Source organism: Pezoporus occidentalis, unplaced genomic scaffold (genome assembly GCF_034315485.1).
Source record: "Pezoporus occidentalis ecotype Australia unplaced genomic scaffold, CSIRO_AGI_Poc_V1 ctg182, whole genome shotgun sequence".
NCBI classification, from domain to species: domain Eukaryota; kingdom Metazoa; phylum Chordata; class Aves; order Psittaciformes; family Psittacidae; genus Pezoporus; species Pezoporus occidentalis.
The window spans coordinates 443,910-466,204 of record NW_026913662.1 but is presented as its reverse complement, the minus strand read 5'-3'; the positions used below and the strand labels follow the sequence as shown (position 1 = coordinate 466,204).

Sequence of the window (22,295 nt, the reverse complement as noted above, 5' to 3'; positions counted from 1 at the left end):
AATGTTACCTTTTAGAATGAAACAGCACAAATGAGATGTTCACTGGCTTTTGAATAGTTAGATGTTTCATTTTTCAATACAACAGCAAAGCTAACATGAAGCCTCATTGCACCAAAGTAAACATCACTAAGTAGTTCTAATTTTCTGAGGTATTCCCAGTTACACAGTTCTCTCCTTTTCCCCCTCCCCAGTACAATCAATGTTCTCTGATCTGGTTTTCTGAAACCCAGAAACAAAATGTCGACTCTTTCATGCCTATGTTTATCTTGCTCCTTTAGTGCTCTGCAGTGAATTAATAGCATCCAACAGTAAAACAAGGTGAGCTAGAAGGAATGCACAGCTGCCTTTTATCTGTGGAGGCACAATGTTTATTATCAATAAACAGCACTCTTAAGAGAGCGTCAAAGGGTCAAAGTTGCACCTTATCTACTCCACCCAGTGACAGCAATGTGGATACAAGGTATAAAAATAACCAAAAAACAACAACTCGTAAGTTCAGCTGCTGTTAGAATATGTGCAAATATTGTACTGTACAACCCTGTTCGGATCAGCTAGGTAAGCTATAAAATGCTTATAAATATACCTTCTACAACCAACCAAAAATAAGAATTGATTGTTAAATTTGATTTTTTCCTTTTTTTGCTGATCTCATCTATAGATACAGATATACCCTCAGAAAACCCATATGAAGAAGCAGAAGCAGACGCTTTGTGAATTTCCTGGAAAAAAAATCTACAAATAAAGACTGACTGCCTCAACAACTACAGAGCAGGCTGGGAAATCTGTGTGAAGCTGGAAAAGGGAAATAGAACAATTAGTCATTTTTCAGGGAAAAAAATTACAAAGAGAAAAACTGCAATCTGAACAATATTAACACACCTGGATTGGTTCTTGCTGCTTAAAAACAGGACCAAGATCAGGCAGAATGAGCCTGACATATTCTTCTTTGGTGCATTCCTCAGCAATTAGGAGAACGTTAGGCAAGACAAAAGGTACCATATCAGGATTCACAAATTCAGAAGTCAAGCAGGGCAAAATTCGCTGAATTATGACACGCTAAAAGAAAAAAAACAAAGCATGCATCACATTGTACTGCACTGCAGGAAGTTAGTATTGTGCCAGCTCAACAGCTTTTGTATTAATCTGATTCTTACAAAAAAGCAGACAAATCTCAATTTTGAACTCTTATTTTCACAGTATAGTCTAGCTAATTTACACTATGCTACTTTGCTTACTTTTCTCTGCACTCAAAACATAACTGAAGGTTATAACTGTGAAGGTCAACAAAAAGCAATTAACTGCACAGGAAATAGGATTTTCAGCCACATATGTGAATTATGAAAACCTTATTCTATCTGCTTTCTTTAAAAAGACTTTATCACCCCACAAAAAAAAAAAAAAATCAGTTCTTCAATAACCCATTACTCATCAAAAAAAAGGATAACCCTACTATACCTCCCTATAAAACTCCAGATACATTCCCTAAATGGGATTCTGCTGATGAAATATGTATTTACACTGCAGATGTCTACTGTAGATATCCCTATATGCTTTTAAGTCATTAAAAAGAAATACACAATTCAAAGGCACAGTTCATTTCCTCATAAAATATACTTTTTAAGACAGAGGGAAAAAAAAGATTATTAGGTCAGTCAGTGGCTGTCTTAAGTTAGGTGAAATACATCCCATCTATTTTCAAATTCAGAGTATCAATGATTTTTGATCAAAGGAAAAAAATAACTAAAAAGAACAGAGTTATGAAACATGAAATCTGAATTGTGCACTGTGTAGTTCAAAACAGAATTAAAAATAGAGAAATTTAATGCAATGGTTGAGAATCTAAACTGTTATGTATTAAACTACATATGTATTCAGCTACATTTTCTACCACATATGCAGTATGACTTACATTAGTTAAGTAAGACAAAAGGAAAAGGAGTCAGTCTAGACATAGCATCTAACACTACACAGGAGAAATCTGTAATGACAGACATTTGCCTTTGAGGTTTCTGGGCACTGCTAGCAGAAGAAAGCACTTAATCTGCTGAGGGAAGGAAGTTTTGCATCATTCAGCATTGAAACACTGCCTTGCTATGAAAAAACTTGAAGCAGCCTTACTGGGAGAAAAGGGGGCAACAGGACTTCAAAGAGCTATGATAGCATCCGGAAGCAAAGGGAAAGCCTTGTAAGTGAAGACAACTCCCAAAGCGGGATGAACTACAATAGGACACGGTTCCTTATACATACTGATAGCACAACTTGCCACTTTCCATTTAAAGAATTATTGACAGCTGAGGAGTATTTCCATACCAATTATTTGCTAATCTCCCCTTCTTTCCTACTACTCTGACAGTCTCATGGCAGTCTTTTAGGTAGGATGCTACATAAAGTCCAAATTCCAAGATCTGGTATGTTAATAGATGTTCACATGTTTTTAAACTCACTATTTCAAGACATCATACAGACATACCTTAGGTAGTTTTGGCAGAACCTTTGGTAGCCCTTTAAAAAACTGCGATTTCTGAAGGTTATCCCTTTGAAATAATGAATCAAAATACTGAAGCGTCATTGCTCCTACATCATCAAAGAATGGTATCTAAAAATAAGATTAAAAAGCTTGTGATCTGAAGAGAGACAACACTGACACTGTAACAAAGATTCCAAAATATAATAATTTAATTATCTTTTCAATGCACTACAGTAAAACTTTACAATGATGTGCCTGCAACAATTAGAAAGCTATTTTTCATACTGTGTAGTATAATATTCTGAGATAAAGGCTGATTATTAAGATGGCATTTTCCTAGCATTTTAGAGAAACTCATGCACATTATATGTCTCTAATTTAATTTTTTGTCCATGAAATAGTGACCTAAAAAAAAAAAAAAGAAGTAAAAACCTTAATTAAAATTACCTACTAGGTCATTCAGATCTGGCTACCACCCCTGGAAAATAGAAGGTATCAACAAGCATTTATATGCAATGAATGTCAATTATAGAAATTTCTCTCCAATGTTCAGACCCACTTGTAAATCCTATCTACTATAATTTCACAGACAATCCCCTGTTTGCATTACTTCAGCAAAGAGGCCACAGGCCTTGTTAACTATTGTGTAACAATATTGCATGGGTAAAATTCCTTCTTCCTGCTACCTCTGTTTTAGGGAGGGATGTATCAAACTTCATGGGCTCGCAATAGTTAAAGACAAAGCATGGTTTCTCAGGCTATTTATATACTTTATTTTCCATTGAAAAGTTTGTGCAAAAAGAAAAGATATAAAAACATTTAAAGAACCTCTGGTGTAAGCCAGTAAGAACAATAAAGAAAAAAGAGAATCAGAAAAGCAGACTGGAGTAGGGCAATATAGATTGAAAGAATCTGTCAGCAGAGAATTCAAGCTAGTCTGTAGTATGAACTTAAATTCTGTTTTCTAGATCACACACCAAAAACATTCATCTCATGCTAGCCATAACAAACTGCTTTTGGAACTAAAGTTCCAGTACCTTTACCCTACACTTCAGCCTGCAGCACAACATGGTAAAAAAGATTTCAACATCTTCATAAAACCATACTGCTTAATACAACCATTTACAGATTTATTAATTGTAGTCCTTCAGACAAGTGAGTTGATACCTGCGTAGTATTTGCCAATTTCCTCACCTCCCATCTTTCAGCATATATGTTTGCAGAACTATTACTTGTTCCCTATTTCTTCCAACTGCTAAGACACTGATTTTATATGAAAGGAAAAGAAGAAAATTGTTTAGCTAAGCAAATCTATAAACAGGAACCAGAAAGGCTATCGGATACGAGAAAAAAGGGGTATAAGACAAAGGAAGAACAGTGTTTTTACATTCTACTTTCAGACAGGTAAGTGGAGGAAGAGTTTGTCAATTAAAATTTCAATTATCCTACTTGAAATTAATTCTTGCTTTATTATGGCAAGTAACTCCAAATACATTTTAAGCTATTCCTCTGCATATTTAAGAATATAACAAAAGTCATTAAGCCAAAATTTAATCCTTGAATTTACTGCCCTTTATCATTTTATGGCTTTAAAATCCTTCCAGTACAATTTTGAAGACTGAATTGTATATAAAAAAAAAATTCAATACTGGAAAGCAACAAAAGAGTGTTGCAGTGAATGATTATTCTCAATTCTGTCTCAGCACCCACTTCTTCCATATTAATAAAGGTCAGCATAAGGACAATTTTTGGCATCAACTTACATCATTATTTCCAAAATAGTTTAAAAGTACGTAACATTTCAACTAAAATTATTAACAGGAAAACACTTTAAAATTGTTCTATTTTTTCTACAAATCACTCTTTTTCCTCTTTCCTATGGCTACTGTATTTTCCATGAACTGACCTTAGTCATTTGATCTGCGTCTGGTCTGACTGCTGGAGCTACATTTAAGAGTAGCTTTACATGTTCACGCACCTCCTCCGGTATATTCTGAAGAGTACTGGAGCTTAAACGGCTCAGCTGTGTAAGTAATTTAAGCACATGGACCATGACGTTAGAAAATCCTGCATGTAACTATTTCCAATATACAACAGTACTCTACTTTGTCCTCTTGATGTTTCTCTACTCACACCTTCGATATGCCTCCTTTCCCTCTTTTTCTAACCCATTTGCTTCTCATCCCTCATAGTCTTCTTTCTGTCTCCCAACAGCCTACCTGCTTCAGGTCACATTCCCCTATTTCCAACTTCTCATTGTGTTCAGGTTATCAGAGAACACAAACCCAGTATTTTTAAGCAGGCACACGTCATTATTTGAGGTGTTGTCTACACACATTAAAACACAGTATATACAACCAAGGCAACAGGCTCCCAAAGAAATTATGGCAAAAGAAACTTGCATGTGAACATACATTAGCTGATCCAAGTAACTGTCTTCTGTTAATATTCATAGTCCACAAAGAATGTGAAAGAACTGATAGCTAAGTGGATACCAATTGCAATGTCAAGTAATCAAATGGCTCTAAACTCAGCCATCTTCAGCAGTCCTACATAGGTCATTTACTGCCTTGTATTTCACACCCCTTCTCAACAGGCAAAGTACTTACTCCAGAAGACCAGCATTCAACAGGTTTACAGAGAAATCAGGTGAAAAATGAAACTTGTAGTTTACAAAATTGATAAATGTAACCTTCTCTACATATATTTTTATTTCCTACATTTTGCTAGCACTCCTCTTTCTTGTTACACAGACAGCATGCACGTTAGGATACATATCAGATTTTTTTGTGTTGGAGCACTGGTATTGTATTCTAAATATTTAAACCTATTTTAAACCAATAACTTTTTAAATATGAAAATCAGCAAATAATAGTCACAAATAGAACAAATACCTGATCCAGCTGTCTACTAAAGCTTTTATAAATATCCTGCTTGTTGACCTCAAAAATTGGTTTCCCTTTATTGAATACTGCATACATAACAGCTCCTAGAGAGTACATATCACTGGCTGCCTCACAGCTCACAGACAGAATATATTCTGGTGCCAGATATTCAGGATTTGGAAGACACAAGGAAGGCAAGTTTGGATCCCATTCCTTACAAGGGAACTTTGGCTACAAGAGAAGTAAAAGAAAGTACATTCATTAGGGATTTTTAAAGAAGATTTTAAATAAGAAACTCATGCAGCAACAAAAAAATAATGCACTCCAATTATGAATGAAACAGAGTAAGGCAACAGTTAAGAATCTGTCTGTAGCTTAGAGTGATTAGCTGATGCAGTTAAGTCTGAATATTAGAGCTGGGAAGTGTAATGTAAAAATCAAAGCGCTGCTGTAAGTGAGAAACATGAATTACAATGGGAATTCATTTTAGGAGGTAGCAACCAGGCATTGAAGTGGATGCAAGAGACTAGACTAGGTAGCTTTGCACACCATCCAACATGCAGGTGAGCAGAAGTGGCACAGGCTTCAGCCTCTGTCTGAAACCATCACTATTTTGACTCCACTGAGCCAATTCAGGCTCTTTTTTCTGTGATGACCAAAGGCAGCACTTCAATCCAGACCTGTGCCATAGGTTCAAACTTCCTGTCAACAAAATACAGAAGTGGATATTAAATAAATTATTTACTACTGAAATGCAAGGTCATGAAACCGGTTTCAGACAAAGCTCTGAATTTGAAATCTAATGATGATAAATGTAAAGATCTATTACCTCCTGCTCAGATGGATTTGTTGACTGGATACAAAAATCAAAGCCCATAATTTTCCATGCTCCACTCTTATTCAAAATTATATTTTCAGGAGTAATATTTCCATGGACCATTTTCACACTGCTATGCAAAAATGACAAGCCTTCAGAAACCTGTTAATAAAAGATTATTATTTCAGGTCAAGTATTTCCCCACATATCCTGCAAGACTAAAAATTCTATTTCTGTGGTCATGGTTTAATTGGGAAGGTAACTAAGAAACAATTCTTCACTATTATTTTAGGCTATGTCCTAAAAGTTATGTAGGAGTGAAATTAAACACAGATGGGTAATCAGCCGATGGGATTACTAATGCTGATTAACCATAACAGCATAAGAACAACAACGCTTTTCAAAGTTGATCAACATATTCAATAAATAAAACCTAGGAGCTACTACTGTTCCTCAACAGAAGGTAAAGAAAAGATTTACATATGGGAGAGACAGCTGTAGCATACACATATATTCCACATATATGGAAAATAAAAATTAATTTGATTCTGTATTTTCCATACTGGAATAAGCAAAACCAGTAGAAAATTAGAGAGCCTCCAGCCTTCATCCTCTCTTATACCTAGAGTGATCAGGGCATCATCTCTCACTTCCTGATTTGACTTACTATAGGCAGACAAAACTTTGGCAGATTACAAACTTCATAAAACAATCATTAATACCAAAAGCGCAAGAAAATTATAAGGACAATCTGTGTCCTACCTGAAGCAAACCGTATTTGGTCTCCACATCATAAAGCTTGTATTCTTTAATGTCAGATGGTAAAGGAGAAGGTAGGTTGTCCCAGCTGCCAAGAACATTAGCTAAACTTGCACAGACTGGCTCTGTACAAAATGCCAAGCAATCCCTGTAGAGGATATACACAGAAATATTTCTTGCAAATAAATGTAATATATCTCTTTACTGTGAATAAAGAACCACACAAACATCCAACTACACTTTACTTTTTAGGTGTTATCTAAAAATATTTTTTATTTCAGGTTTTGAATTCTTATAAGTGATTTATACTAAAGAGAAATATATAAATATCTGAAATATTCAAAAAAAATTTTATTCTTCAGCATCCAAATATATCACTAACAATGCACACAATGCTTCATAAAAAGACTTACAAAACAATGCTTTTCTTGCCCTGATACAGGAAAAATTAAACAATTCTTACTAAGAATTGAGCAAGGCAGAGGAGGAAGATCTGGACTCGGGAAAAGAGAACCTGGTGGTGAGAGAGCCGGCAAGCACAGGAGCTACACCAGCCCCAGTGACAAGTACAGCAGCATCGCTTGAGAGTTCTGAAGGTTTTGGGTATCCTTGGGACCTGCCTGCTGATTGTGATGGGGATCACCATGTTGGCACACATACAGACTGTGTTTTACCCACGACAATTTTGTCTGATTCCAAGAGTTAAGCAGAATCGGGTTTGGGTCTTGTCTAGGGTCAGATGACGATATAGGAGGACCAAGAGGTTTTCCCCAAGGCTGGACAGTCATGAGTGGCAGGGTGTGTGGGACAGTATGAGCGAGTATCTAGTCTACTGGGCCCCTCCAGTGCTTTGGAAGTGTCAGAGATGGAAGGCAGCTGTATGGAGTTGCCAGCAACAAGCTGCAGAAAGTGCTGAAGGGGACAGTGAATTATTTTGAGCCTGGTGGGCCCATGACAATTCAGGCCATCAGGGCAGAGATGCAACATAGAGATGGGCTCATGATCGACGGGTGGACTTAGCAATGGACACTATTGCCCAGGTTATTCACTACTGTGAACACTGCACACAGCCTCTCCTGCTCTGAAAGACTGTTATAAGAGATGGAACCCAACATCATGGACCGAATGGACTCAGCAAGTTTATGGGGACTGTTCCATGCATTAAGGAATGATCTCTCTCTCTGTATGTGTGGATGTAGATGTAAGTATATATATAAGAGTGATGGTATATTGAAAATGTGGGATCTGAGCATGACGTTAATGGCACAGAATAAGGGGTGGATAGTATCCTCGGTTTAGCAGTACCAGTCATTTTTTCTCCTTCTTAGCTGGTGCAGTGCTGTATTTTTGACTTTCTGTCTGGGAACAGCGCTGATAACACTGATGTTTTTAGTTACTGCTCAAATGCTTAGCCTGGCCAAGGGCTTTCTGAGCCTCATGCTCTGCCAGGGAGGAGGGGAAGCCAGGAAGAAGCAGAGACAGGACACCTGACTCAAACTAGCCAAAGAGGTATTCCATACCACAGCACGTCAATTGCTGAGGTGAGTAGCTCAAGAGAGGATGCCTTCAACACTGGAGCAGAGGGTAGAATGCTTGCTCCTGGCCCAAACTGTGCAGGGGCCTCGAGCTTCACCTCTACCTCATGAAGGAAGGAAGGAGGTCATTAACCTGGGAAGCTGGGAATCAGTGACAAAAAAAAAAAAAAAAAAATAAAGAAGGAAAATGACAACCAAAAGCAAGGGGCTTCCCCCTAAATCCCCTGTCCCCACTCAGAACTGCTTTGCTGTCCTGCAGAGGGCTAATGAGGAAACGCACTTGAGCCAGGAACAGTGGGCTGATGCACTGCTAAAGATCTCTACTGGTGCTGCTAGGAAAAAGCGGCGGGTCGTAGTAGTAGGGGACTCTACACCGAAAGGGACAGAAGCACTCGTTTGCCGGCCAGACCCCGTCTCAAGGGAGGTGTGCTGCCTACCGGGGGCACGGATCAGGGATGTGGCAGAGAGGCTGCCTGCTCTAGTAAGTCCCATGGACTATTACCCACTCCTGGTGATACATGTGGGTGCTAGGGATATAGATAGTAGTAGCCTGGGGAACATAAAGAAGGACTACAGAGCCCTGGAGGAGGTGGTTAGGGGCTCTGGAGCTCAGGCTGTCTTTTCATCAATTCTCCAGGGTACAGGGGAGGACCTAAAAAAATCTAGGAGGATTAGCCAGGTTAATAAATGGTTAAAAGGGTGGTGTCATAGTCAGGAGTTTGGGTGCCTTGAACACAGGACACAAGTTTGTAGGCCAGGTCTAGTGGGGGCTGGTGGAGCTGGTCTGATAAAGAAGGGAAAGAGCAGTTTTGGTAGGAAGCTTGCCAGACCGGTCAAGGAGGCTTTAAACTAGATGTGTTGGGGGAGGGGGCATCATTCCATCCCAACACACCCAGTCAGTTGCCAGAACCTATAATAAATGCTCAGAGCAATGTAGAGATATCCCAGCCACTCCAGCCAATGAGCCAGCTTCAGCTGGAGCTCGGCTCAGATGCCTCTATACAAATGCCCGTAGCATGGGGAACAAACAAGAGGAATTAAGAGATGTGCGCACGTCTACGGGGGGATGATATAATAGGCATCACAGAAACATGGTGGGATGGCTCCTATGGCTGGAGTGTTGGAATGGAAGGTTACAGGCTCTTTAGAAAAGCCAGGCCTGGCAGGCGGGGAGGGGGAGTTGCCCTTTATGTTAGGGATAGGCTGGAGAGTATGGAACTCTGTCTGGGGACAGGTGAGCAGTCCACAGAGAGTTTGTGGGTCAGGGTTAAAGGGAATATAGCTATTGGAGACATTACTGTGGGGATCTGTTACAGACCACCTGATCAAGGAGAACCTGCGGATGAAGCACTCCATAGACAGATAGGAAAAGCCTCGCGCATTTAGATTGGATATAAGAAGGAAATTCTTTCCTGTTAGGGTGGTGAGGCACTGGAATAGGTTGCCCAGGGAGGTTGTGAATGCTCCATCCCTAGCAGCGTTCAAGACCAGGTTGGACGAGGCCTTGGGTGATATGACTGAGCGTAAGGTGTCCCTGCCCACGGCAGGGGGTTGGAACTAGATGATCTTAAGGTCCTTTCCAACCCTAACGATTCTATGATCCTATGATTCTATGCCCAGGATGTAACTGAGAGTTACTTGGAAGGGCTAAGGGACTGCAGGGTTGGACTAAGTATCGGTCTGTGCTCGGTCAGGATGAGTTATCGGTTGGAGGGTGGTGAAGTGTTGTATTCTCTTCCCTTGTTATTTCCTTTATCATTATTATCAGTGGTGGTAGCAGTAGTGATTTGTGTTACACCTTAGTTACTGGACTGCTCTTATCTCAACCGTGGGAGTTGCATTCTTTTCGATTCTCCTCTCCCTCCCTCTGGGAGTAGGGGGAGGAAAAGAAGGGGGGGAGTGAGAGAACGACTGCGTGATTTATGGCTGACTGGGTTTAAACCACGACACTATTACTAAAACTAAAATCAGGCTTTTAGCTGTGCCTAAAACAGACACATCCCCGACTGAAGCAATACTTACTGTGGTCAGACAATGATCAGAAACAAAATTAAGAAAACGTAAGGTAGCACCTGAATATTCCTTTACTTTGCAAATGAATAGGAGAGGCACAAACACAAATAACCTTGATGTATGCACTGCAGTTTGCATGTGAAGTGACTGTTTTCTAAATTATCTTATCTACTGTTTTCTTCGTGAAAAACTACGTATCTTGCTTATGCATTTTTGCATCAACAGTATTTGAAAAGCACAGATGAAGCAAACTTCTACACATGAAGTGCAATGGTTTTAACACTGAGCTTCAAAATTGCTCTGATTGCTGTTGTTTTGAGGGAATAAGAACATGGCAGTTTATTTTTCACTTCAGGAGCAAATTAAGTAAGGACTAAAGTCAGAGTAATGGAAGGATAGGGCAAGTGTAGTTAAAGCAACTGAACACTGCAGAAGCTGATGTCTGCCACACTGTGCAGCCTCTTTAACAGTTCCCTGAATAATATTAAAATGGAATTCAGAGTAACATAATAAAAAGAAAACAAGTTTAAAATGGCTAAAAAACCATATGCTTTGGGAGAAACTGCAACAGATGGAATATCTAGTAATTAAGTATCTGGGACTCCTCAAACTGCTCCTATTTTTAATGGGTAGTAATGACATTATGAGTGAATTTATAATTTGGCTTTTTTTATCCTTTTCTCCAACACGAAGTTAAATATAGAATAATATTACTTATCTGTGCTGTCACTGGAATTTAAGACCAGTTGTAAGTAAATGTATTTATATGAAATATTTAGAATAAATGAAGAGTTATTTGCTATATAAATGCATGTAAAAATTTATACATTATAATATGTGCAATATATACTTATATGAAATATAATTACATGGAATGCCAATAATTGGGACTACAAACATTCTATTAATAGTGGAAAAGCTACCACTTTACACACTAAGGCCTAAACATATGGCCTTTCTTGCTACATCTACTTCAGCAGTGCAGGTACATCAAGTATCACTTTGCCCCACCAAGACAGAACAAAGGGTAAGCTGCAAGCAGTTCAACACAACTGTATGATACTTTGGAGACACAAAAAAAGGCCAGGTACAGTCTAGCCAGGAGCCCATGACGGATTTCTTCAAGAATAAACACTCTGGGAAGACCTGCAATTCTAAAGAAATCTTACAGCATGCTTGCACAAGGTTACACAGCAAATTTTTCTTTTAGGAACCCTCTCCAAAACCCATTACATCAGTTTCTGGCACAGCAAGCAACTGGACAGGTTTTGCACAACTGTGTTTCTACCAGTAGCTGAGCATGATGAATACAGAAAGAACCACCACTGGAACAAAGCACAGGGCATCACTAAAATATCACAAATGAGAATTCTGACATAACTACACTCTTAATTTTACTGAAAAGGCTCAATTTCTTCACAAGAAAAACACTAAAGCTTTCTTAACACTCCAAGATATGAGTCTTAGCCTTTCCTACTGTAGTGCAGAGTTCAGAGGAAAAATAATTGAAGATCTAGTTGCTGAGTCAATTGAAATACTCGATTAATTAATAAGTCTGGGGTATACTCCAGAATTCACTTGCATACACTATGACTGAGGTGACCCTACGCAATCTAGTCCATACTGTTGTAGGGTACTCAAAGCTGTCTTCAATTATCTAACTAATGATCCTCTAGGCTTTTGTGAGGGGCATACTGAAACAGGCGAAATGACAGCTTGGAACCCTTGTTAATGTAAAATGTGTTTAATACGTGAGGAAATACATATATGAATATGCAAGTGTCATTTAATCCAAGAAATCCTTCCCGAAGTAGGTGACACAAAGATGAAGAAGCATTGCTACAGTATTCCCAGCTCCTAGAAGCCAGTACATTTGGAAGAATGCAGGTTAACAGACACAGTCGAAAATGTACAATTTTGAAAGGCAATGTACAATGACTCTTCAGCAGGCTATAATTCAGAGAAACTACTTTGGAAAAATCCTCTAAAACCTTCATGATCTTCCTCAGTAGGATCAGGATCAGATTTCTATTTTATTTTCAGGTTTCGTTTTGTTAGATTTTAGTGTGCTGTTATCACTACATTTGATTAATTAACCCACTTATTGCCTAATGACCAAATTTAAATAAATCAAATAAGCACTACAAAGAGCACACTGAATTTTCTCTCCCTTGATTGGCATCTGAGGACCTTCCGAACATATTGGCCACAACACACAATTTACTAAAAATCTTCAGTCACACATTTATACATATGTTCCATAAATGGAACAAATGCATAAACAACCTTTTGAAAGAAAAAATGTTTCAGGGAGTTCTTTAAAAGTGAAATTAATTGAACTACCAAATTTTCATGCTATAAGGGTCATGTGTAGCTTTGCAGGTGCAACTGTAAGATCATGCAGTAGATTCACACCAGAAATGCATCCTATGGCTTGGGGGACAGGGGGTGAAATCTGAGGGTGGGGTGAATACTGTTCTCACATAAGTAAACACAGTGAACTTGAATCTCATCAGATGTTGTCCTGGGTTCAGCAGCACCAGTCACAGCAGTGAGCGAGCGACTACATGGCTCTGGGTTCCCGGCTGGGCTTAAACCACAACAGATATATGCGCTGAATATTCCAGATATTGTACATCCAATAACAAAAAAATGATTAAGAAAGTCAGTTCTCTACAGTTTACCTGGATTCTTCCAACGGATGTTGAACAGTAAGCAGTCGAGGGTGCCGAAGCCTGGTTAGCTGTTGAACACCTCGTTTTAGAGAATCAATAATCTGATCCTTTTCAAATTTTTGATACTTGTCTATTAGCTTCTTATCAAAGACAAAAACAGCCACTTCCTAGAAATAGGCAACAAAATTCACTCAGTATATCACATAGCCAAAAAAACCAAGCCTGTATGCAACTGCATATACATTTTTTGAATAAACAGTACAATCCCACAAATGCAGTAAGTGTTTTGATGTATATATACGTATTGTCCTTACTTTGTCCCAGTCATAATCACATGTTACTGTACAGAACCTCCAGGACATATATTTTAACAGTTAAGGTACTAACATGTATTACTAACAGTAATACATGAACTATAACCACTACCTACACAGTAACAAAGCAGCAGATCCATAGGACATGTATCAGCTTAAATTGAAGCAGATGAAAGCATTTACATCAACTATGAGCAATTAAAATATTTTGAGCAGATGTGCATTTGTTTGGCATTTAATATATCAAGTGGTGCTTTATTAAACTAGGCCTTGTTTCAGCAATCTGCCCCAAAGAAGTACAATCTATATTAAACTAGACATTCATGAAACATAATTTATAGTCAATCAGTTTATAAGACCATGATAAAATATTAAGAATTTTTAATGCTTGCATATGTGTAAAAAGGAGTCCCAGAAACGCACTAGACAATAAAACCAAAGAAAATAGTTCTTCCATCAAATCTCTGCAAATGGAGCTAAAGAAAACTAATAAATTTGTATGAGACTTTGAAATTACAAAAGTAGATGTGAAATAAAAAATTAGATTACATCCCCATCTTGGAAGCCATTAAAAACAAACAAACCAATTGAAGAAGAAAGGAAATTAGAAAAAAAAAATCATGAAACAAACATTCTTGTACTCCTACAATAGTGTTATAAATAATAATAAAGGTTAGAAACGAGTACAAAATAAAACGAAAATACAATTTTCAGTCCCACGAGGAAGTCTAGGCTCTTGTACTGCACATTCTATAACCATTATTCTAATTACAACCTCAGAGGAACAGTTACACTATTTATATAAAAAGAGAAAATAAGTCCAACACAGAAAAAAATTGGTTTATATTTTTTAGCTGGTACCTGTTTCATTAAACCACTAGCAGGTGAATATCTACAGCTAACTCAGCTAAGTACACTCTTCCTGCTTCTATCCATTGCAGCTCCCTGCTTCAACTCCAACAAGTGTGATGGATCAAACATTAACACTGGCACAAGGCAGGCAAGAATCAATGACAGGGGTTGAAAGATACACGCAATACCCACTATTTAAAAAAACTACACATTTTCCATTACAAAATGTGAATGTATTGAGCAATATGTGACCAATAACAAACTTTCAAATTAATACAGCGCTTCTGAAAGCACCTCTGTTTAACAACAAGTCAAAAGAATTCAGGAAGTTAATTTTTAAATTGCATAGAATGCGACATCAGCTAACATATGAATATTTTACGATGGCTATATATAAGTTCTGTTGGTGCTTGCTGCAATCCTTCATGGTTTATTTGAAGTTTGACTGAATTTTTACATATACAAAATTAGGTTACCATAAATATTTATATAAAATTGTAGTATTCTAGGTATGAAAATTCTTTCTGTCACATTGATTTTGTAGACTTAGTTACTGTAGAGTGTCAAGAATCAAAATAATCTGAGCTGTGTGACACCTTGCTTTCAATACCTTCATTTTGATGTAACGTCTGATACAGACATCTCTGCTCATGGACACTAAAATGTTAATTGTCGTTTGATATTAGTAATTCAAAATATGGCATTCTGAAATTCAATTCTATAATCAACATTGATTTTTATATGCTGAATGCTATATCAACAATATAGTATCTTAACTCCCCTATGTCACCAGATATGATTGTACAGAAGAATGAAGAGATACCCGAGTCATGGGCCACAGAACACACTCTCAAGGCACAATTAATTATTGAAACAATATAGCATGCTGGGAAACATTTAAAAGTGTTCATGGTATTACGGTTTGTGAACTGACCTGTCAAATTCTGACTATGAACACATTATTTCTGTTCTTCCTTTTCTGTTTCACAAGAATTCAAGCCTCGAGTTACTCAGCCCAAAAAGGCCTACTGACTATAGCTGATAGGGATTCAACTTCCTGCCATTACTTCCATGGAAACTTGCCAAGATGAAGGCCTGCTATGGCTACACAGTTACCACTTCTCTCCACAGAAAGCTCTAGAGAAGCTTCTACTTTGTTGGTTTTTTGTTTTTTTTTTTTCCATTTCATAGGTTTGAAGGAAGAGTAACTTCCTCCTGCAGATGACTACTCGTTATTTAATTCTGCATAATTCTGACTTCCTGATGTAAAATTAACATTAAAAACCTAAAATATATTAAAAAAAAATAAGACTGGTCTCCGCAAAGAAAGTGGAAAAAGTAGAGACAAAACAACCCTTACCATTAACAACACAGATTTTCATTCATTATGTGAAAGGAAGTATACACACCTTGTTCTACATGCTCTTGTCTCAACAAGTATATTGGTAATGCTGGGCTAGTAAGTATAGACAAGTATTTAGAGGACTAGACTGACCACTCAAGAGATCTAAATTTAAATCTCAGTTCTGTTCACAAACATAAGACCATCTGCACCTTCTGTCTCATCTCCCACATGTTTAAGCCAAGGGTAGCGATAGGACAAGGGGTAACAGGTTAAAACTTAAACAGGGGAAGTTTAGATTGGATATAAGGAGGAAATTGTTTCCTGTTAGGGTGGTGAGGCACTGGAATGGGTTGCCCAGGGAGGTTGTGAATGCTCCATCCCTGGCAGTGTTCAAGACCAGGTTGGACGAGGCCTTGGGTGATATGATTTAGCATGAGGTGTCCCTGCCCATGGCAGGGGGGTTGGAATTAGATGATCTTAAGGTATTCTATGATTCTATGATACTTATTTACTTCAAAGTGATATTAGGCAAACCTCAGTGATGTTACTGAGACAGCTGTATGTTATGATGTGTACTGTGTAAATATTTGCCAGGATTAAGACCTTAAAGAAAACATCTGTTGTTACTGTCAAGAATTTATATTTTTAACATGAATCACCTAAAAAATATCACTGTTTAAGTTCTACACTGCTTTTGACAAGGAAATGAATGTCACCTGTGCCAACAGTAGTAAGCATCATTGTCCACAACAAGGAACACACAGGATGGACTTAACTGGGCTATAATCACATTTACTCATCTAGAACACTTTTAAACACTGAACAGAAAAGTGTCAAACAGTTCTGTTTGATTGTGCTTGTGTATTTTATGGGAATCCTGTTGACTCTTGTGTCAAAGACCTGGAGACCTGGTATTCACTAATAAAGTTCATAAGGCTTTTTTATCCTTGTATTTTTAATCAGTAAACACCCCAGTTTCCTATTTCCAGCTTCTTTAGGCAGTCTTCCTTTGTACTGAGTCCAACTGAGCTGGATTTAACTTTCTTAATAGCATCCCATAAGGTGCTGTGTTTTAGATTTGTGGCTAAAACAGTACTGATAACACACCACTGTTTTCGCTGCTGCTGAACAGTCCTTGCAGAGGCTCAAGGCTTTCATTTTTTCCTACTCTGCTCCCACAGTAAGTAGGCTGTGGGTAGGCAGGAGACTGGAATGGGACATGATCAGGACAGCCAACCCAAACTGGCCAAAAGGCTACTCCATATCATATAACATCATGCTCAGCGGTAAAAACTAGAGTAGAGAAAGAAGGGGCTTTTGGCTTCAAAGGTGGCTGTTGTTTGGAGACTAACTTGAGCATCAGTCTGCCTGTGGGATGTAGTGAACAATTTCCTTTGCTTTACCTGGTTTTCCTCCTGCCTTCCTTCACCTATTAAACTATCCAGATCTTGACCCAGGAGTTTTCTTGCTTTTTTTCTTATTTTCAGCCCTCAGCCTGCTGGGGGTGTGGAAATGATTGAGTAGCTGTGTGGGTATTTTATTGCTGGTCAGAGTCCACCCACCACATCCTCCAGGTCCACTTGCAATCTCGCATTTCTTATTAAACACAGAGCAATTTGAAACACACACTGACAGTTTAAAATACATGTCCTTATTTACCCACATAAACACCTTATAAACCAAAGAGAATGCAAAAATCCTGCTCCTATCTTAGCCAATGTAACTGCTAAAAAAAGGGGGGGGGGGGGGTAAGAGGACAGAAATAATTCTCACTGGGCTTGTGTGTCGTAAAAGATGCAAACAAAACTAGAAAGTATTACTAATTTAAAGCCTTCAAAAGGTTTGGAAATGTAACGATAATGAAATAGCAATCTTTTCCTATTTACCTCACTGCATACTGACAAAGCATGTTAACAATACCTGTAAAACATTCTAGAACTATTGTGATGAACACTGCAGAAACTCAAATCCTTCTATTTTCAATGACATTTTGAACAGTGTGGGGAATAATACCCCAGACTAGGCACAGAACAACAACAAAGAAAAGAAAAAAACAAACCAAACCAAACCCAAAATATTTAAATACTACAGTTCACCATCTATCCTGTAAACTGAATGATGTAGTGGAAAAAAATACATTAAATGTGATCATGTTAAAGTCTATGTCATGAATATAAAAGCAAGGGAAATTTTAAGGTAGCAACTGAGTGCTTGATTTTAGCAACTTTGTTTGTTTTCCCTTTCATTTTTGTTCTCTATTTTACCCACAGGCACTCATGCATTTTTTCAATAAATACTCAAATGTAACTCAATATGCAAACACATGTTTTACCAAAGCTTCCCACTGTGCAAAGCAAAACAGTCTTTGAACTAAAATACTGAAAAGCATTCCAATATTACTCTGGTCTTTTGCCAGAAAAAATTTTCCTCCAGCTTTTTAGGGCTTTATTTTTAGAAGCTTGTCAGTGTTTTTTGCTATGAATTTGTTTCCGCCATAAGGTATATAATACAACTATTTCAGTTCTAAAATGAATCTGCCTTTAAAGTTCAAATAGTAGGAAGCTTTCCTTTCAAAGCTAATGTATGCACAATCAAAACAACAGAAAGTTTACTTACCTAACATTAATATATTTAGGACTACCACAATAAAAGTTAAACACAACTACAGCAGTCTTGAAGTGCAAACCATTATCTCCTTAATTCTGCTAGCTTTACAACTAAGCTGAGCAAAAAACTACAGGCTCTGTTGCTGAGAAAAAAATGATGGTATATTTCACGATTATTTTAAACTGTAAAAAGCCAGTCCTGTTGCCAGAATTAAAAAAAAAAAAGCTGGAAGGTAAATAAATTGGGGAACCAATCTCTAGCATACTGTGATACTGTAACCAATCCATGTTAAAACAAGCTTCTTTATTCTTTTAGACCTTGGTCCGGAATGGTATGCTATGAATGCAAAATCACTTCCTTCTCCAGCAGTGAAGGCTTATCACCTGTGTAGTTGAGGACATTATATTTAAATGACGTTCAGTTCTTCGTTTCATTTTACTTATGGTACTACCCTTACCACTGGTCTGCCCAGTTGGATTTTGTATTTAAATGACACCAACTGCTACCTAATAGGCTGTTATCTAATGCTTACAAACTAACCTATAAACTTAGGTCTTTACTTGGCCACCCACCTGTTTTGTTGATTTTTTAGTTCCATTAAATATCTTCCAAGCAAGACCATTACCACCACTGGCAATATGTCGGCCAACATCAAACTCCCTGGTAACAGGATTTCCCATGACTGCACTGGTGACATCAGCCGTTACCTTTGTAACGGTACTCTTCAACTTACTCAGCATGGACTCCATTGTCTCAACTGTGCCCCAATGTATTATTCTACAAAGACAAGAAAAAAAAAAAAGTTTCACAATTTCTCTTAACACAAGACACATGTTGAGAAGTGTAACACCTACACAAGGGCTTTGCAATTATACATATCCATACTGCATACAATTATTTGCATGTGCATGCCTGGGGATTATACGTCATAGAATCACACTGTCAACTCAATTGGAAAAGACTTTTAAGATCAAGTCCAACCATTACCCCAGGACCGCCAAGACCACCACAAACCATATCACTGGGGTCCTCATCTATATGTTTTTTTAACACTTCCAGGGACAGTGATTCCACCACTTCCCTTGGGCAGCCTGTTCCAATACCTGACCACCCTTTCAGTGAAGAAATGTTTCCTAATATCCAATCTAAATCTCCCCTGGCACAGCTTGAAGATATTACCTTTTGTCCTAACACTTGTTACTTGGGAGAAGAGACTGACTCCCACCTCACTGTGTCATTGCTTCTACTCCTCCTCAAAAACTTCTAAATCTCTTGATCATTCTTCATTAGATCTGAGAAATTCAACCATTTCTTAAAAGCAGGTAATTGAATAAAGCAGAGAATATGTAAACTGCTCCCATGACGGGAAAGGTTCCAGACCAGAAGAAGAACAGATGTGTATTATATACAGAAGAAAAATGTGTTCTTTCCTATACTGTGCTTGTCAAAGCTTAAAATTCAGTATTTTACCCACTGACATTACTATGTGTATGATTTAAGTATTAATGAGTTTAAGTATTAATAAGATGATGCAAGGGAAGGAAACAAGAAACCACCTTTTTATGCTTTAACAAAACTGTACACAGAAGTTTCACCTTGTAAATTTATGAGATAAAGGATGGTGGCAGCTTACAATTCAGTTCATCTTCCTCTTAGTGTGTACTTCCATAGTTTCCTAAGTTGTCATAATTTCAAAATTTGTCAAGTTGTCATAGTTTCAAAAAATCTGACTTGCCTATTCTGCCAGACAGAAGTTCTGAAGCCTATGTTCATTTATACAATTGTGTCTCTGATATGGATACACAAGAAAGAACAAATACAGGAAACAAGCAGTGCAAAACAGAGACAGACATTCATCTTCCTTATCAGTGTGAGCAAAGATGAAGAGAAAATGCAAGGAAAAATTATTTCCTGGAATCAGCATTATGTGGTATATTCAAAAGCAACATTTAAGGATGTGTCTTCATTCTTTTTTTCAAATAAGGTACGAAGAGCACTATTTCTTCAATCTATAGTAAAATAAACCTAAGATAACACATCAGGAAATATACTGAAATCTGCAGAAATACTATTTTCAATTATGGCCTTATTTGTCATATACTCGACTCACTAGCATATAATTTGTATTAAAGTACTTCTTTGAAAAACAGAGAAAGTCATTACTGTTCAAATGGCAAAGACAAGATTCTGTTGTGACAAAGATGATGTTTATCAAATCATGATAACAAGGACAAAAGCAGCAAAAGGCATTAACAAATAATCCAGTGAGCACTGGGACTAATCAGTCCAATGTCCTTCTGATTACATGCGGTGCTTGCTTGTATGAATTACAGCTCTTCCCACTGTATTATATGCATTTATAAGGTAATGGTCTGGTCTATATAATATCTACATTCATTCCACAGCTTTTTCCATATTCAAGACACAAATGGAGTTTGTTTCCTCTTCACAGCTCTTTAGTCTCACAAAACCTGGAGCAACCTATTTTAGACACCTCTATAGCTTGACTGAAATGAACCACACTAAAGTTCATGCACACCTTCCTTCCCATAGATCTGATGCCATTAGAAATCAGGACAAATAATCTGATTAATATTAAACTGGAAAGATAGACTTATTTTCTGAAAGCAGTAACAGATAAAGTAAACAACCTCTTAAAAAGTTGTATGAGTTACTGAACAATTCACTCCAGCATATTGTTGCAGTACCCCACCTTCAGTATTCTTCCACAGAGCAATGCAGAAATACACTAAATGCTCTAGCTCCATAGATATTCCTCCATTTTCCATGTCAGCTGAGTGACTCAAATTTGTGCTACTAAATGAAGAACCAAAGCAGGAGTTTTAAGAAAATGTTATTATAAAACAGGAAGGTATCCTGCCACACAGATCTTAATCTTGAAAATACTCAACTTCAAAATCAGAAATATCAGTTATAGCTCTAAGGGGACTATTCAGGTGCACAACCAGGTTTAACTGCAAGCACATTCAAGTGGAGTTGGTCTTAATTATGGGGACTGTGAGTTTCAGATGAGGAGCTGAGTCTGAATACAATGAGATAATCTTAAGTACATACTTGCTTGTTATGTATTAAGTGTTTTGTTGAGAACATAGCTGGAAATAAATTACGGGAACATACAATTCCTTAATTATTTTATTACACTATGTGACATTTTATAACAATATGTTAATTTTACTTTAAGAATTGTGCTGTGGAAAAAAACATACAATTAATAACTCGGCAGCCCAAGACCAAACAGCTGTTAGACACTGGCTAATATCCCTATATAAAGGAATTTTTCATTAAGCTGACAGAAACAAGGATTGTGGAGTATTCAAAGCAGGAGGTATTTCCAGCTCTCTGAGATTTTATTCTGCAGCTATTCCATGGGGCAAACTCTACATGCTAAAGGACTATGAAATCAATCCTAATGAGTTTAAGGTAACCACAAATCTAATTTATTTGGTTTTAAACCTTGTGCTTTTTGCATCATTTCATTCACTCCCAGCGTTAAACCTTCTCTAGTATCAGTGCAAAACAATCTTGTGTTAAAACTCTGAAAACTGAAGAGACACTTTATAAAATTAATTGTGGAAATATTATGAAGAAAATGGATGTGCATGTTCAAGTTCTCTTGTAGAAATCTGAAAGGGAGCTTCTCTACACAGCTGGAAAATTGTGTAGCCTTGATTAAATCAGAAGTGCCCTCTGCTGTGGGTGAAAGTTTAACTCTATTGAGAAGCCTGGAAAAGCCACTACGTAAGAATGTTAACAGCATTCCAGTGTCTGAAGGATTAGGGTTTAAAAATCAAGCCTGGTAGGCGCTGTCCAACCTGTTCCTCTCCAGCTTGATGGTATGCAAACTACTGTTTAATTCAGCTACCAAGTAAGGAGTACTTAGAAACTTATTTCTCAATAAGCAGCTACTGATTTAAGTTCATGTCCATGTAACATTGCATATTTGTAGAAATCCTTGTATCAGCATTTAAACTGTAAAAGGTACCTGGAAAATCCATGCAAAAAACC

General features: G+C 37.5%; 1 protein-coding gene across 4 annotated transcripts in view; it reads right to left on the bottom strand.

Annotated features, from left to right (window-relative positions):
• SCYL2 (SCY1 like pseudokinase 2) overlaps positions 1 to 22,295 on the bottom strand; it is a 33,525-nt gene that overhangs the window by 9,376 nt on the left and 1,854 nt on the right. For 3 of the 4 annotated variants that reach the window (XM_062615460.1, XM_062615462.1, XM_062615461.1), the window contains exons 2-9: positions 18,842 to 19,046; positions 13,161 to 13,318; positions 6,932 to 7,076; positions 6,182 to 6,331; positions 5,362 to 5,583; positions 4,374 to 4,490; positions 2,471 to 2,596; positions 880 to 1,056 (exon numbers count right to left, since the gene is read on the bottom strand). In XM_062615460.1, coding sequence (XP_062471444.1) covers positions 880 to 1,056; positions 2,471 to 2,596; positions 4,374 to 4,490; positions 5,362 to 5,583; positions 6,182 to 6,331; positions 6,932 to 7,076; positions 13,161 to 13,318; positions 18,842 to 19,018 — 1,272 coding nt within the window. In that variant the 5' untranslated portion in view covers positions 19,019 to 19,046. The remainder of the gene's footprint in view (positions 1 to 879; positions 1,057 to 2,470; positions 2,597 to 4,373; positions 4,491 to 5,361; positions 5,584 to 6,181; positions 6,332 to 6,931; positions 7,077 to 13,160; positions 13,319 to 18,841; positions 19,047 to 22,295) is intronic. The other variant, XM_062615464.1, reaches the window with a different exon arrangement.